We start from the raw sequence: 16,987 nt of genomic DNA on the forward strand, positions 1-16,987 counted from the left end.
ATATCGTAGCAGTTTTTTAAATTATAACTTTTAATACCTAATTTGTTTATTACATTGAATTGAGCTTCATGTCAGAGCAATGCAGGTTTTTATTTTAATATAATTTGGGACATGTCAGTGGCTCTAATGTGATTGTTAATAATGAAGATAATTAGTATAATACAAGTTGTGGTAATTTCCTTCTTCTTCTGGCGTCAGTGAAACTTAAGAGAACCACAAGTGGCTTAAGTCTTAGTGATGGCTACGTCTGATTAAAACTTTAGGAAAAGGCTTACATTTCAACCAACAAGATTTTACTGAAGGAAAATGGTCATTTGTATATGAGACCACTCTGACGTATAATCCATCCTTAGATATCCTAGGTCTGATGGATTGCCTCTTTACTTTGACAAACAATCTGGTATGCCTTTATCAGCACTTAACATTAACCAAATGAAGCATAAATACAAAGGCTTCTAGAAAACACAAATGTAAACTATCTTACCATTTGATAGTTGTTTCTGTAACACTGTGACAATATTTGTATTGATGTGAAACCATATGATAACTTTAATTTTGACCAAACATTTATGACTAAGTGAAAACGTACTCACTCACCTTAAGCTCCAAATTTATACAATGTATTGAAATGTGTTGAAATGACCATTTTCTCATGACAAGGGTTCAGTGATTTCCCTTCATGAGAATACTGTGGCATTGCCTGAATAGTTTTAATATATCTTTGTTAAATGATAACTAAAATATATGTTTTATTAAATTTTTCTTATAAAAATGTGAACTATCTCTTTCAAACTGAATAATACATCGTCTCCATTCATTCGCTTTTATCATGCTTGTCCTTTTTGTAAATCTATTTTACATAACATTCAGGGTCCTCACTGCCCCCATCTCACCACCCCCGTTCTCTCTAGTAAAAAATGATATGTATTCAAGGATGGGAATCTGTTATCACAGGGGGGCATTGTTGAAATTAGCAAACATCCTAGTTTCCTTGCTGTTTTTCCTCTGGTGAGGGATGCATTGTGAAGAGCAGGGAAAACCTGTATTGACAATACTATCACCCAACAGGGCATAATAAAATGTGCTGGGTAGTTTTGATTGGTTTTGTTTTATTTTCAACAAGACAGTCTAAACTAAGCTTCATACATTTCTATTTTGGGGGATTATCCGAAATGTCAAATTATATTGTATCTTGGGGAATCAATTTCTGTATTTGAGAAAAGGGAATATTCAAATATTTGCCTCTGGTTTCCTGATCTATTTTGAATGCTTCAACTGAGCAATTATTCTTTTCTTAGGTTCATTTCTGTGCTTAAGGTATTCAAATGCCCAAACAATTATTGCTTCCTATTTATTTCATAAAGTAAAATCAGACTTAGATGCCTAGATTTACCATAAATCAAAAATTATGACCTGTAAAGGTAGTTCTAACATTATTTTCCAGTGAATGATATTTTCTGAAAGATGATATCTCATTGTCTATTTATCTATGGGAATATATTAACAAAGCTGGTGGTTTTATTTATTTTTTTTCTAGAGGAAGCAGCATCTGCCATTCATAATATTGATATCACTGGTTTCCACCTGCCCAATTATAAGAGAAATAATACTTGTTTATCTTAGAGTGCCAAAAATATCTAGTTTATATTTGGGGAAATTGACCTAAACTTTGTGTGACACAAATATTTGAATATATATGCACATATAATTTAGTTTTGCTAAGCTTTAAAATATGAAATAGGCTTCTGTGACAGCACATCAGTGTAAGTGGAGTTTAGATTTCTTCAATGTTTATCAATCAAAAAGTATAAAACTCAACAAAAAATATTGAGAGTGGGTTTATGTATACGACATATGAGAATCCGTTCACGGGGCTAGGTCCTTTGCTAGTATTCTCTTACTAGATTCTTAATACTTGATAAGAAAAGAACCTAAGTTGTAACAAATGCACTCTGATAATATATATTTTATAGAATAAATATACATTATACTCTGTTGGAATTAATAATAATAGATACAAGCAATAATTAAATTAAAAACTACAGTGCTAGAGTTCCTACACTTGCTTCTAACAAACTAAAAGTTGAGCTAAAATTGGTCCATTCTATTAATGCATAATAAAATTCATGGAAACAAAAGAAAAAGCTGACTGCTTCTAGAACCTGAAGAAAATATAAATATAGTATGATACCTTGCGATTTTCAAGAGGAAAACAGAGGTTGAACTTGTAATTAACTGGAATTCCAATTCAGACAACTCAGCACTATGGACTGTGGAGCAGGTGAGGGTAAGGGGCAATGTGTAGGTTTCTGTTAAGTGGCAACAACTTTGAACTGATGCAGTTTGAATTATAGCCTAATGAGGGGTTTGCTAATATCTGGAAAAGCTATGGACTCAAGATTCACTCAATCTTGGCCCTGGTGATTTATTTAAAAGTCATAGACTTTATTCTTCTTACACTGTTTCAGTTTGCATACTAGAAAACCTCTCCCTCTGCACACTGAGAATTCCCACTGCAGTGAATGGAAGGTCAATGTATGTAAAGCCCACGTGAGCAGTGGTGGTTCAAGCCCAGAGAAAGAAGGTGTCGAGTTGCCTTGGTAAAGAATTTATACACCATGTGTTCACAGCTTCTTGACAGGTATAATTATCAGTGTTGTCTTTTACTATGTGCTGGGATTCTGAAGCACGGTTTCAAATTTGTGACTATCAGATGTTTGATCAAGTAGCTTTCCCTCAAGGGCCTGAAAGGGAAAAAGAATGAAGAGAAATCAGTGATTAGTATTCATTTGTCAACTACAATATGCTAAAAATATCAAAAGAGCATATGCTATGTGAGAACAGCAAGGATTATTTTGGGTGCTATCATTCATGCACCATCTTCCACATATGAAAAAATTCGTCTGATGTTTGCAAAGGAAGTAATTATCAAATGAGGATGGAAAAGCCACAGTTGTTCCCTAAAATGAAATAAAGAACACCAGTTTGGAAACATTTCTTTCTTCCATTTCCAGATGATTCTATTTTTCCTCATGAAGGCAAAGAATAACCAACATTTATGTTACGGCTCTTAGGGCTTTTAGTAGTGCTTTTGTTGAGGTAGAAGCCAGCAAAACCTCTCTCTGCTAGGCTGGAAGCACCAATATTCCTTCTCTGACGCGGACATTAAATCTGTCTCTCTTCATAAAGTCAGCCTGACACCACGTGGAACAGAGTAGGCAGTTGCCTCTATGGTCAGATTTTGGGGAGTAGGCTTGCCAGATACTTCCCCCAGACCTGCCACTCTTCCACTATTAGAGGGTCATTTCTTTCAGAGAGAACAGTGATTTTTACCTCTTTCTTTCTCAGAGCTGCAGATATTTTCATTTCAGTGAATGCCAAGCACCATATTGAAAACAGATTTTAACAAAAAATTGTTCTGTTTACTTTGAGTCAACACTCTCCAGCTGTCATGCTTTATAGAGATGTGCCCAACCTCCCCTGGGGCCTACTGAGTGGACTGAAAACCGTGCATAAAGCCATTGTGTTTCCTCAGGAGTCACCAATGAGATATTATATAACAACACATGAGTGTTAAGATTTTAACTATTACAATATCATCACTCCGACTACTACTTCTATCACTAATGAAAATTTATTGAGTGCTCACTAAGTGTCACATATTTTGCTAAGAGTTTCACATATTTTTTTCATATTTAATCTCCACAACAGACCATTTTACTGAATCTTAGATTGAATAACTTCCTAAAGGTCATTTAGCTACAAAGTGACCAGAGATCTAGACTGAGTTCTTTTTTTTTTTTAATTTGAGGTGAAGTAAATCTTCACTTCCTGGACTCAAGCTATTCTTCTGCCTCAGCCTCCTGAGTAGCTGGGACTATAGGCATGTGCCACCACCCCCGGCTAATTTTTGTACTTTTAGTAGAGATGGGGTTTCCCCATGTGAGCCAGTCTGGTCTTAAACTCCTGACCTCAGGTGATCTGCCCGCCTTGGCTTCCAAAGTGCTGGGATTACAGGTGTGAACCACCGTGCCTGGCCTAGAGGCTGAGTTCTAAATGAATTAAATGATAACATAACTACATGTCCTGAAGGAATGGGACTCAGAACAGGTGAATTTTGGTAAGTCTTGGATCTCTTCATCTATCCAGGGCAGGAGTCAGCCTGAGAGAGCACTGGGCATTCAACATGTGGGCCACTGACATGCCTGTTGGAAGAACCAGCTGCAACAAATGTTAGTATTGCTCTCAGTCATGATTTATAATTTAACTGACTAACAATTTATTTTTAACAAAAGCTTCTTTTCCATATTAGTGTGTTTTGTTGATCAAATTGCCTTACTAACTCTTAAAAGAGCCATTGTGGTAGGCAGAATAGTGCCTCCTCATCCACTAAATGTTAAGTCCACATCCTAATCTCCAGAACCTATAAATATGTTAGATTACATGACAAAGGGCAGTTAAGGTTGTAAGTGAAATTAAGGTTGCTAATAAGCCTATGTTAAAATAGGGAAATTACCCTGGATTATTTAGTTCAATCCAATGTAATTAAAAGTGGAAGAGGGATGAGTCAAAGAAAAAAATCACAAGAGAAATTTAAAGAATATTTTGAACCAAGTAAAAATAAAAAATAAAAATGTTTTGATAAGTTATGGGAACCAAAAAATCAATCATCTGTGCTTCTTCCTTAGGAAACTAGAAAAAGGGCAAATTAAATCCAAAGTAAGCAGAAGAAAACAGATAATAAACATTAATGCAGATTAATTTTTCATTAATAAAAATTAATGTGGAAGAAATCAATGAAATTGAAAATAGGAAATTAATAGAGAAAATCAATGAAATCAAAAGCTGATTATTTAAAATGATCAGTAAAAACCAAGCACTGTGGTTCATGCCTGTAGTCCCAGCTACTCAGGAGACTGAGATGGAAGAATTGTGTGAGCCCAGGAATTTAAGTCCAGCCTAGACAACATAGCAAGACCCCTCATCACGAAAAAAATAAAATAAAAAGACTGATAAAATCAATAAACTTCTAGTAAAGCTAACAAAAAGGAAAAGAGGACACAAATTATTACCACTATTAGAAATGAAAGTGGTCACATAACTACAAATACCATGGACTTTAAAAGCATAGTAAAAAAATACTATGAACAATTTTATATCCACCATTTTGATAACCTAGATGAAATGGACAATTCCTTGAAAGACACAATCTGGGCCAGGCGCAGTGGCTCACGTCTGTAATCCCAGCATTTTGGGAGGCTGAGGCAGGCGGATCACTTGAGGTCGGGAGTTTGAGACCAGTGTGACCAACATGGAGAAAACCAGTCTCTACTAAAAATCCAAAATTAGCTGGGCGTGGTGGCCCATGCCTGTAATCCCAACTACTGGGAAGGCTGAGGCAGAAGAATTGCTTGAACCTGGGAGGCGGAGGTTGCGGTGAGCTGCGATCGCGCCATCGCACTCCAGCCTGGGCAACAAGAGCGAAACTCCGTCTCAAAAAAAAAAAAAAAAAAAAAGACACAATCTGCCAAAACTCATATAAGAAGAAATAGACAATTTGAATAGGTCTATATTTATAAAAGAAATCGAATCAATAATTAGTAGCCTTCCAAAGCAGGAAGCACCAGACCCTAATAAGTTCACTGGAGAATTCTACCAAAATTTAAGAAATAAATTATACCAATTGTCTATAATTGCCTTCAGCATATCAGATAGAAGCAGAGCGAATATTCCCTAACTTATTCTATATGGCCAGCATTACATTAATACCAAAGCCAGACGAAGACGCTAGAAAAAAAAACCAACTACAGACCAATATCTCTCATGAACATAAATTTAAAAACCCTCAAGAAAAGTTAGCAAATCAAATCCAACAAGATATAAAAATGTTAATGACCTTAATGTCCATTCATAAGAGATTGATTATTGTATGCCTAGACATTAAAACTTTACACAGATATTTAAAATGTAGACCTAAGTCTACTAATGTTAACCACATTGTTTAATTTTTAAAAATCAGGTTATAATTTAGCATGTAAAATATGAGTGAAAATAAGCATATATATATATATAAACACATACATATAAACATACATATATAGAAATAACATTTCTGGAGAAAAAACAATGTGTACTAAAATGAAGTGAGATTATAGCTGAAAGGTTAATTTATTCTTTATACTTCTCTACTGTCTAAAAATTTTGCAATGAAAAAGTGTCACTTTCATACACAAACATCAAATGTAAATCAATAGAAATAAATTAAATCAACAGTTTTACAAGCACCAAGACAACAACAAAAGTGAAAGAGGAGGACAGAAAACAGCGTTGTGATGAAGGCAGAAGTCAGAGAAATGCAATGTGAGAAGGACTCCACTATGGCTACTCGTTTTGAAGACGGAGGAAGGGCCCAGGAAGCAATGAATTTTCCCCCAGAGCCTCCTAAAGCCCAGTAAAACTGTGTTGGACTTCTATCCTACAGAATTACAGGATATATTTTTAAAATTGTATATTCAATTGGCAAATAATAATTGTATACATTTGTGATGTACAAATAAATTTGTGATGTACAAATATATTGAATTGATGTTTTGATATGTTTAAAATGTGAAATGATAAAACCAGATAAAATAATTAACACATTTTATTACCACACATACTTATTTTTTGTGGTGGAAATATTTAAAATCTATCCTTTTAACAGTTTTGAAATAGACATTATTATTTAACTCATCATTCTGTGCAATAGATCACTAAAGCTTATTCCTCCTGTCTAACTGAAAGTTTATACCCCTTGGTTAACTTCTCCTCTTTCTTTCCCTGTTCACCCTTCTCCTCTACCTCTGATAATCACTGTTCTACTCTCTACTTCTACGAGTCTAACTTTTTTTTTTTTTTTTTTTTGAGACAGAGTCTCCCTCCGTTGCCCAAGCTGGAGTGCAGTGGTGTGATCTCGGCTCACTGCAACCACCGCCTCCTGGGTTCAAGCTATTCTTCTGCCTCAGCCTCCTGAGTAGCTGGGATTACAGGTGCACCACCACGCCTGGCTAATTTTTGTATTTTTAGTAGAGAGAGCGTTTCACCATATTGGCCAGGCTGGTCTCAAACTCCTGACCTCGTGATCCACCTGCTTCGGCCTCCCAAAGTGCTGGAATTACAGGTGTGAGCCACCGCACCTGGCCGAGTCTAACTTTTTTAGATTCCACTTATAAGTGAGACATGTGGTATTTGTTCTTCTGTGCCTGGCTTGTTTCACTTAGCACAATGTCTTCCAGGTTCATCCATGTTGTTGCAAATGGAGGATTTCCCTCCCTTTTAAGGCTGAATAGTATTCTGTTATGTCTATTCATTTAGCTGAAGCTGGACACCTACGTTGCTCCCTTATCTTAGCTATTGTGAACAATGCTGCAATCTACATGTACTGCAGGTATCCTTTTAACATGCTAATTTCAATTCATTTGGATATATCCCCAGAAGTGAGATTACTGAATCATATGGTGGTTCTAATTTTAGTTTTTGAGGACCCTCCTCCATATTATTTTCCAAAATGGCTGTATTAATTTACATTCCCACCACTGGTGCACAAGGATTCCTCTTACTCCATACCCTTGCAAACACTTGTTATATTTTTTCTTTTTTAAAATTTAAAATTTTACTTTTTTTTTTCTTTTAGAGATGGGGGTCTCACTGTGTTGCCTAGGGTGGACTCAAATTCCTGGACTCAAGCAATCCTCCTGCCTCACCCTCTTCCTCCTGTGTAGCCAGGACTACAGGTGCTTGCTACCACATCTGGCTTTGTCTTTTTTTGATAAAGCCATTCTAACAGGTGTGAGGTGAAATCTCACTGTGGTTTTAATTTGCATTTCCCTGATTATTAGTGACAATGAGCATTTTTCATGCATCTGTTGGCTATACCTTAGGCTTCTTTTGAGCAATGTCTATTAAGTCATTTCCCCATTTTTGATTGGGTTGTTTTCTTGCTGTTGAGTTGTTTAAGTTCCATACATATTTTGGATATTAGTCCTTTATCAGATGTATGGTTTGCAAATATTTTCTTCTAATCCATGGGTTATTTCTTCAATCTGTTAATTGTTTCCTTTGCTGTGAAGAAGCTGTTTAGTTGGGTAGAATCCTGTATGTCTATTTTTACTTTTATTGCCTGTGATTTTGGGAATGTATCCAATAAATCTTTGCCCAGACCAGTGTTGTGGAGCGTTTCTTTTATTTTCATCTAGTAGTTTCACAGTTTCAAGTCTTACAGTTAAGTTTCCAATCACTTTAAGTTGGTTTTGTTATGGGATGAGATAAGGGTCCAATTTCATTCTTCTGCTTTGGATATCCAGTTTTCCCAACACCATTGATTGAAGAGATTGTCCTTTATCCATTGCATGTTTTTGATACCTTTGTCAAAAATCAATTGACTGTAAATATGTGGATTTATTTCTGGATTCTCTAGCTTGTTCCATTGGTCTATGTCTCTGTCTTTATGTCAATAGCATGTTGTTTTGATTACCATAGCTTTGTAATAGACCCTGAGGTCAGGTAGTGTGAAGCCTTCAGTCTGGTTCTTTATGCTCAAAGTTGATTTGGCTATTTGATGTCTTTTGTGGTTCCACACAAATTTTGGGATTTTTTTTTCCTACTGTGAAAAATGACATTGGAATTTTGATAGTAAGAGCATTGAATTCTACAGCATTACAGGAAACAATAAATTTGTGTTATTTTAAGCTACTATATTTGTGGTAATTTTTATGGTAGCCATGGAAAGCTAATGTATCTTTGAGGATGAAGTAATTTGAAGTATGGGGTACTATTTTAAAGGTAATCGATCAGGGTGATTTGGATAACTGCACGAGACGGAATCCCCAGACAGTTCACAAACATGTCTGTGAAGTGGGGTCAGGAAAAGTAAGGGTGGCAATATAAATAAGAGCAAGAGGCTTTAAAGCCCATGTTCCTGGGTTTGAATCATGGCCCTATTACTTGTTATAATAGCTGTGAAATGTTAGGTACATTTGAAAAACTCCTATATGCTTCAGTTTCCTACTTTATTTTAAAAATTTTTTAATTTTTAATTTTTGTGGGCACGTGATGTATATATTTATGGGGTCCATGAGATATTTTGATACAGGCATGCAATGTGTAATAATCACATCATGGAAAGTGGGGTATGCATCCTCTTAAGTATTTATCCTTTGTGTTACAAACAATCCAGTTATACTCATTTAGTTATTTTTAAGGGTATAGCTAAATTATTATTGACTATAGTCACCCTGTTGTGCTGTCAAATACTAGGCCTTATGCATTCATTGTGTTTTTGTATCTGTTAACCATCCCCACCTCCCTCCCCACTCCTCCACTATCCTTCCCAGCTTCTGGTAACCATCCTTCTACCCTCTATCTCCATGGGCTCAACTGCTTTGATTTTTAGTTCCCACAAATAAGTGAGAATATGTGATGTTTGTCTTTCTGTGCTTGGCTTATTTCACTGAAAATAATGATCTCCATGTTATTGCAAATTACTGAATTTTTTTTTTTTTTTTCTGAGACAGAGTTTTGATCTGCCATCAAGGCTGGAGTGCAGTGGCATGAACTTGGCTCACTGCAACCTCCAGCTCCTGTGTTCAAATGATTCTTGTGCCTCAGCCTCCGAAGTAGCTGAGATTATAGGCGTGTGTCACCAGCTCTGGCTATTTTTTTTGTTGTTTTTTGGTTTTTTTTTGTATTTTTACTAGAGATGGGGTTTTGCCATGTTGGCCAGGCTGGTCTCAAACTCCTGGCCTCAAGTGATCCAGCCACTTTGGCCTCCCAAAGTATTGGGATTACAGGTGTGAGCCACCGTGCCTGGCATGAATCTCATTCTCTTTTATGGCTGAATAGTACTCCATTGTGTATAAGTACCACATTTTGTTTATCCATTCATCTGTTGATGGACACTTTGGTTGCTTCTAAATCTTGCCTAATGTGAACAGAGCTGCAGCAAACATGGGAGTGCAGATATCTGCAGTGGGAACCTCCAAACTGTTCTCCATAGTGGTTGTACTAATTAGTTTACTCTTTAAAACAAGATAAAACATAGTACCTAATCTTCATAAGGCTATTGTAAAGATTAAGTAATTTAATATATATGAAGCACTTAAAAGAGTTCTTGGCACACACTAATTGTTTAATAAGTGTTAGTCAGCTTTATGATTATTTCTGTCCGGTGTTCTGCTTGGAAACTCTGGGTTCCTTGCATTCGATTTTATTGGAGTCATCCCCTGGAACTTGGTTTTCTCAGCGACTGGGCTGATAGTTTTGGTAGTAATTCCCTGGATTAGATCATGAGGATCATGCATGTGATAATGCTAGAAGAAGGTAGAGAATGGTTTTAAAGGTAGGCAAAATAAAGAAAATGGGGGGTCTTTAGAGTAGGAGGAAAAGAGATTTGGTGAGGCTACCGGCAAATGCCAGCAACTTTGTAAATTTAGTAAGATACAGGCTGGTTTTGACTGGAATGAATTCTCCACCCTAGATCCAGCCATGGAGGTCAGGGACAAGATTTTGGTCTTGACTTCCTCAGAATGTTGATATCTCCAGAGATATTCCTCTTTCTTCTTATTTTTATTTTTTGAGAATCTGGGTGAAATATGATATACATGGAGTCACAATTAAAAACTGAGGTACTTAAAGGTAAATAAATATAACACTCTGATATGGTTTGACTGTGTCCCCACCCAAATCTCAACTTGAATTGTATCTCCCAGAATTCCCATGTTGTGGAAGGGACCCAGGGGGAGGTAAATGAATCATGGTGGCTGGTCTTTCCTGTGCTGTTCTTGTGATAGTGAATAAGTCTCACGAGATCTGATGGGTTTATCAGGGTTTTCTGCTTGTGTTTCTTCCTCATTTTTCTCTTGCCGAGACCATGTAAGACGTTCCTTTCAGGCTGGGCATGGTGGCTCACATCTGTAATCCCAGTACTTTGGGAGGCTGAGGTGGGTGGATCACTTGAGGTCAGGAGTTCGAGACCAGCCTGACCAGTATGGTGAAACCTCGTCTCTACTAAAAATACAAAAATTAGCCAGCCGTGGTGGCAGGCACCTGTAATCCCAGTTACTTGGGAGGCTGAGATAGGAGAATCGCTTGAACCCAGGAGGCAGAGGTTGCAGTGAGCTGAGATCGCGCCACTGCACTGTAGCCTGGGTGACAGAGAGAGACTCTGTAATAAAAAAACAAAAAACAAACAAAAAATAGTGCCTTTCCCCTCCAGCCATGATTCTGTGGCCATGTGGAACTGTAAGTCCAATTAAGTCTCTTTTTGTTCCTGGTTTTGGGTATGTTTTTATCGGCAGCATGAAAATGAACTAATACAACTCTTTCTCAAAAAAAGTGGGTATATCATGAATATAACCCTAATTTATATTCTCTGTTTACATTTCTAGCATATTATTGTACAGCAATAATTTGTTTACATTTTAGAAAATGTAATGTGTATCCTTCAATATTATCAAATATAGAAGTTAGGGGAAAAGATGGTTGATTTTTACTTTAAGAGATTTTACAATTAAAAGTAAGCATAAGAGACAAATTTCCTGCACAGTACTTGCATTAAATCTTTTTTCCATTTGTATTCACTATTTACCATTGCTAGATGCTTTATAACTTTTACCATCTCAGATAAAAAAACATATTATTTCTAATTTCAGAGTAGAAATTGCATTTCATCTGATAAACAATAAGATAATATCAGACACGTATTTTGATTTTACTTGGTTTTTGCTTGACTGGTTAAATTTTTTAAAAACCTGAGATGCTTAAAGTCTAATAGTTCAAATTAGCTTCAAACTTTTCTCAGAAGCAACTGTAGTAAGAATTAGCAAGTGTGACAATCCCATTTAGTCCTTAAAAATCAAATTAATTAAAATGTAATTCAGAGCTAATGTAAGTCTCTTTGACTGAAGTCACCATAAAATCCATGAATGACATGACTTGGATATATTTTATTTGTACCTGAAATGGTCACTACAGTTTTATCTCAAGGGGCCATGCTTGTGTGTATTGCAAGTGCCATCTTGGCAGGCACAAATATAAATTTCATGTTCACTTAAATCGAACTCTACTATATCTCATGCCAGAAAAAACATAGTTTGTATAATAAATGCTTTTTACTAAAAATACTAGTTGTGGTGGTGAAACCATAGGAAATTTAATGAAGATGGAGTTGTTGTTTTTTTTTTTTTTTTTGACGGAGTCTCTCTCTCTGTCACCCAGGCTGGAGTGCAGTGGCATGATCTTGGCTCACTGCAAGCTCCGCCTCTCGGGTTCACACCATTCTCCTGCCTCAGCCTCCTGAGTAGCTGGGGCTACAGGCGCCCACCACCACGCCCAGCTAATTTTTTGTATTTTTAGTAGAGACGGGGTTTCACCGAGTTAGCCAGGATGGTCTTGATCTCCTGACTTTGTGATCCGCCCACCTCGGCCTCCCAAAGTGCTGGGATTACAGGCGTGAGCCACCGCACCTGGCCCGAAGATGGAGATTTAATTAAGATGGATGGAACTGAGAAATGGAATTGAGTAATATGGCCCAGCAAATAATTCTGGCCAAGTCGTATACTTTTAAAGATGATTGAATGAGCATAATATTGGAAGTCTTTAGTAAGACCTCAGAAGTCTGAATGGGAACATATTTCTTTCAAAATACTTGCACAATTTTACTATGGACCAATGTGGCAAATCAATTAGGAGAATTGGTATAAGTCTATATTATCAAGGATGAGAGAAAAATGAGTAGCAAAAAGAGTGTAAATGTTTAAATAAGGAATAATGCGTTGTCATTACCACAAAAGAGATCTTTAAGAGTTCTAAAAGTACAAATGTAAAGTGGCTTTACATTTGGAATGGATAACAGAGAAGAAGGATGTGGACAAAATGACTCATCCTTGTCTGTCTATAGACTTCTGTCTCAACTACATCATCCTAGACCAAGTCACCGTATTTCCTGCCTGGACTACTATACATTAGCCTCCTAATTGGTCTCTGCTTCCACTCTCAGTCTGCAATAATCTATTCTCACAGCAGCAGAGTAATCTTTTTAATAAATCAGACCATGTCTCTCCTGTGCTTAAAAACCTTTAGTGGCTTCCAGTGCAATAAAATCTAACTTCCATCAGTGGCTCACAAAGCTCTCTGTGACCTGGTCCCCAGCTATCCTATTGACCCCATAGCCACCACCACTGTTCTTCTGACTCACTATTCTCTAACTACTCGGGCTTTCTTTCTGTTCCTCAAACATGCCTGTCATAGAGGTACTGCATTGGCTATTTCTTTCTCTTTTTAGTCTCTTTTCCTGGCTTCTTGTGATTCAGTCTCATCTGCAATGTTACCTCCTTTGAGAGATCTTCTCTGATCACACACTCAAGTTGCCACCAAGCAGTTCTCTATTTAAACCCCCTATTTTTACTCTGCAAAGTACTGGTCCCAATAGGATATTTTTATTTACTTGTTTATTTGTTTATTAACTATCTCCTGCCACCAGAATGTAGGCATGAGGGCAAAAACTTTGCATTTTTCATGCCATTTTTGCAGCTCATTAAACAGTGCCTTGCTTATAACAGTGTCAAATAAATAATGTTCAATAAATGTATTTCTTTTTTTTTTTTTTTTTTTTTTTTGAGACGGAGTCTTGCTCTGTCACCCAGGCTGGAGTGCAGTGATGCGATCTCAGCTCACTGCCAGCTCCGCCTCCCAGGTTCACGCCATTCTCCTGCCTCAGCCTCCTGAGTAGCTGGGACTACAGGAGCCCGCCACCATACCCGGCTAATCTTTTGTATTTTTAGTAGAGATGAGGTTTTACCATGTTAGCCAGGATGGTCTCGATCTCCTGATCTTGTGATCCACCTGCCTCGGCCTCCCAACGTGCTGGGATTACAGGCGTGAGCCACCACACTCGGCCCCCAATAAATGCATTTTTTAGGATAGAATGCAATTTTAGATAAAGATACTAAAATATGGTATATATAATAAAAAATAGCAGCCTATGAAAGATAGATAGATTGTTGAATTCCCAGGATTGTTGTAGGACAAATCCCATATTTTTCCCCCCTTTTCTGTGTAGCTGCTTCTTTTCATTTTTTTTGTGGTTTTTTGAGACAGAGTTTCACTCTTGTTGCCCAGGCTGGAGTGCAATGGCTCGATCTCGGCTCACTGCAATCTCCACCTCCTGGGTTCAAGCGATTCTCCTGCCTCAGCCTCCCAAGTAGCTGGGACTACAGGAGCTAATTTTTGAATTTTAATAGAGATGGGATTTGACGATGTTGGCCAGGCTGGTCTCAAACTCCTGACCTCGTGATCCACCCACCTCGGCTTCCCAAAGAGCTGGGATTATAAGCATGAGACACGGCGCCCGGCCTGTAGCTTCCTCTTTTCACAAGTGTCACAAACAATTAAAAGCCTCATGTTATATCCAATGTTTCTGTTTGTGCAAATAGTAATCTGATGTTGAATGACCTAAAACCACTATTACCCACAATCATTTTTCCAAGAATATTTGAAGTTCACTTCAAATACACATTCGCAGACATCATAGTGTAAAGGTATCTAACAATATGAACTGTCTTCTCCAAAAGATAGCAAGGAAAATTTATATAACTCCAGAATATCTGATGTTGGCAGATGAAAACCTGGTAGAGTAAAAAGGAAAAGAATTCTATGTTTCTGTAAATGCAGTCATGGGAAATCCACTGAAGCTATTTTAGCTTCATATTTTCATCTAAAAAACTTTTTATTGATACTTGCCTTGAAGGTTTTTCTCTGAGGTTTAGGGATAAAATGTGATAAGGGCATAGGGCATAGTAGGAACTTCAAAGATGGGGTCTCAACATTTTTTTCTTCAATTTTCTTGATAATATACAGCAAAACCTGATTTAGTGCTCTTTGTCACAAAGTGGAATTTAGAAAAAGGCGGGAGAATCTTAGACACATTTTATTTCTACTTTACAACTTTTTCAAAACTCTTTCTTAAAGTTTTATTTTTAATTGACAAGTAATAATTTTATATATTTATGGATTATAATGCAATGTTTCAATGCGTGTATACATTGTGGAATGATCAAATCAGGCTACCAAAGTTGTCACCACAAATACTTATTGTTTCTTTGTGGTGAGAATATTTACAGTCTATTCTCTCAGCTATTTTGAAATATGCAATATAGTATTATTAACTATAGTTACCAAGTTGTATAATAGATCATCTTAACTTATTCCCCTTCTACCTAACTGAAACTTGTAACCTTTGGCTAAGACCTTTTCCCTTTTCTCTGTCTACCCTCCTCCCCCAACCTCCCAGCCTCTGGAAACTACATTCTACTCTCTACTTCTATGAATTAAAGTTCTTCAGATTCCACACATAGGTGAGATCATGTGGTATTTGCCTGCCCATGCTTGGCTTATTTCACTTAGCATGATGTTCTCTAGGCCCATCCACGCTGACAAAAATGACAACATTTTCTGCTTTTTAAAGGCTAAATATTAAATGGTACATGTCTGTGTGTGTGTGTGTGTGTGTGTGTGTGTGTGTGTGTGTGTAGGTAGATATAGATACCTATCACATACTTACCACATTTAAAAAATGTATTCATCCCTTGATAGCACTTCAGTTGTTTTCATATCTTGGCTGTTGTAATAATGCTGTATTGAACATGGGAGTGCAAACATCTCTTTGACACACTGATTTCAATTCCTTTGAATATCTCCCCAGAAGCAGAATTGCTGGATTATATGGAATTCTATTTGAACTTTTTTGAGGAACCTCCGTATTGTCTGTCAAATTGGCTGTTGCAATTTATATTCCCACCAACAATGTACAAGGGTTCCCTTTTCTCCACATCCTCACTAGCACTTGTTATCTTTCATCTTTTTGATAATAGCCAAATGAAAACGTATAAGGTGATATCTCATTGTGGTTTTAATTTGCATTTCTCTGATGATTAGAGATGTTGAGCATTTTTTCATATCGCTGTTGGCCATTTGTATGTTAGACACACTTTAAAGGAGCATCCGCAGAGAACTTCAGAATCTCTTAGAGCACAGACAGTGGCAGGTCTCAGCTTCATTCTTTTCAGTGGGGCACTTTTCCAATAAATTGTATCTCAGTATTCTAAAGGAGATCTTTCCAGGGTCAGCACTATAAGGTTGTGCAGTTAATACACTGTGTAAAGGCAACTGGCCAACAGGGTGAGTGAGGCCTGGAATCCAGCTCACACTCTTCTTCTTAGGATCTGGGTTTGCACAGAGGCTGCATTTTCTTAATTTGTATAAAAGCATCCTAGAGCCTGTACTTGCCCCTTTCAATGTATATCATTTTCCAAATTATCTTATATTTGTGGAGAATATAGCTGAATGGCACATAAACTATCTTGCTTATATACTTTTAGATCACTGTCTTTTGTTTGATTTATTTTGTTTGGATTATTTAAATCTCATGATTTTGTTTCAGCTAAGAAAATATATTTTAGAACATATCCAAAATATATTTTAAATATATTCATATATGTACATATATACATACATATATGTATATATATATATATACTCCTTGTATAGAATAAGTCACTTCTCACCTATGACATGTGGTTTTGTTGTGTTTGTTGCTGCTGCTGCTGTTGTTGCTGCTGAATTAGCAATTGCTGCTGCTGCCGACGCCTGGCTGTTCGTAGCTTTTCAAAGCGAGCCTCCATTTCTTCCAGAACTTTTGGGGTGTATCGCACCACCAGCTTGACGCTGTCTTTAGCAGCCTTGAGTAGTTCCACAGCTTTCTCGTGGTGTTCTCCTTCCACACTCTGAAAATACAATGACACTTCTTAAAGGGAGGAGGTTCAATGTTCTTTTCCCTGAGAGACAAATCTGAAATTAATATCATATTAAGAACCCAAAATTTAAAATTTTAAGAAAACATGGCAAATGAGTTATCTTACCATCATCGTTATTATTTATTACATTGTGGTTAAAC

General features: G+C 36.9%; 1 protein-coding gene across 1 annotated transcript in view; it reads right to left on the reverse strand.

Moving 5' to 3' along the window:
• Positions 1 to 2,424: 2,424 nt before the first annotated feature.
• The window catches only part of LIN7A (lin-7 homolog A, crumbs cell polarity complex component), a 148,702-nt gene continuing 134,139 nt past the window's right edge, over positions 2,425 to 16,987 (reverse strand). Inside the window, exons 5-6 of the mRNA XM_054444644.2 lie at positions 16,599 to 16,817; positions 2,425 to 2,744 (exon numbers count right to left, since the gene is read on the reverse strand). Of these exons, the coding sequence (XP_054300619.1) occupies positions 16,599 to 16,817 (219 nt within the window). The 3' untranslated portion in view covers positions 2,425 to 2,744. The remainder of the gene's footprint in view (positions 2,745 to 16,598; positions 16,818 to 16,987) is intronic.

The sequence above is a fragment of the Pongo pygmaeus genome, chromosome 10, assembly GCF_028885625.2.
Source record: "Pongo pygmaeus isolate AG05252 chromosome 10, NHGRI_mPonPyg2-v2.0_pri, whole genome shotgun sequence".
NCBI classification, from domain to species: domain Eukaryota; kingdom Metazoa; phylum Chordata; class Mammalia; order Primates; family Hominidae; genus Pongo; species Pongo pygmaeus.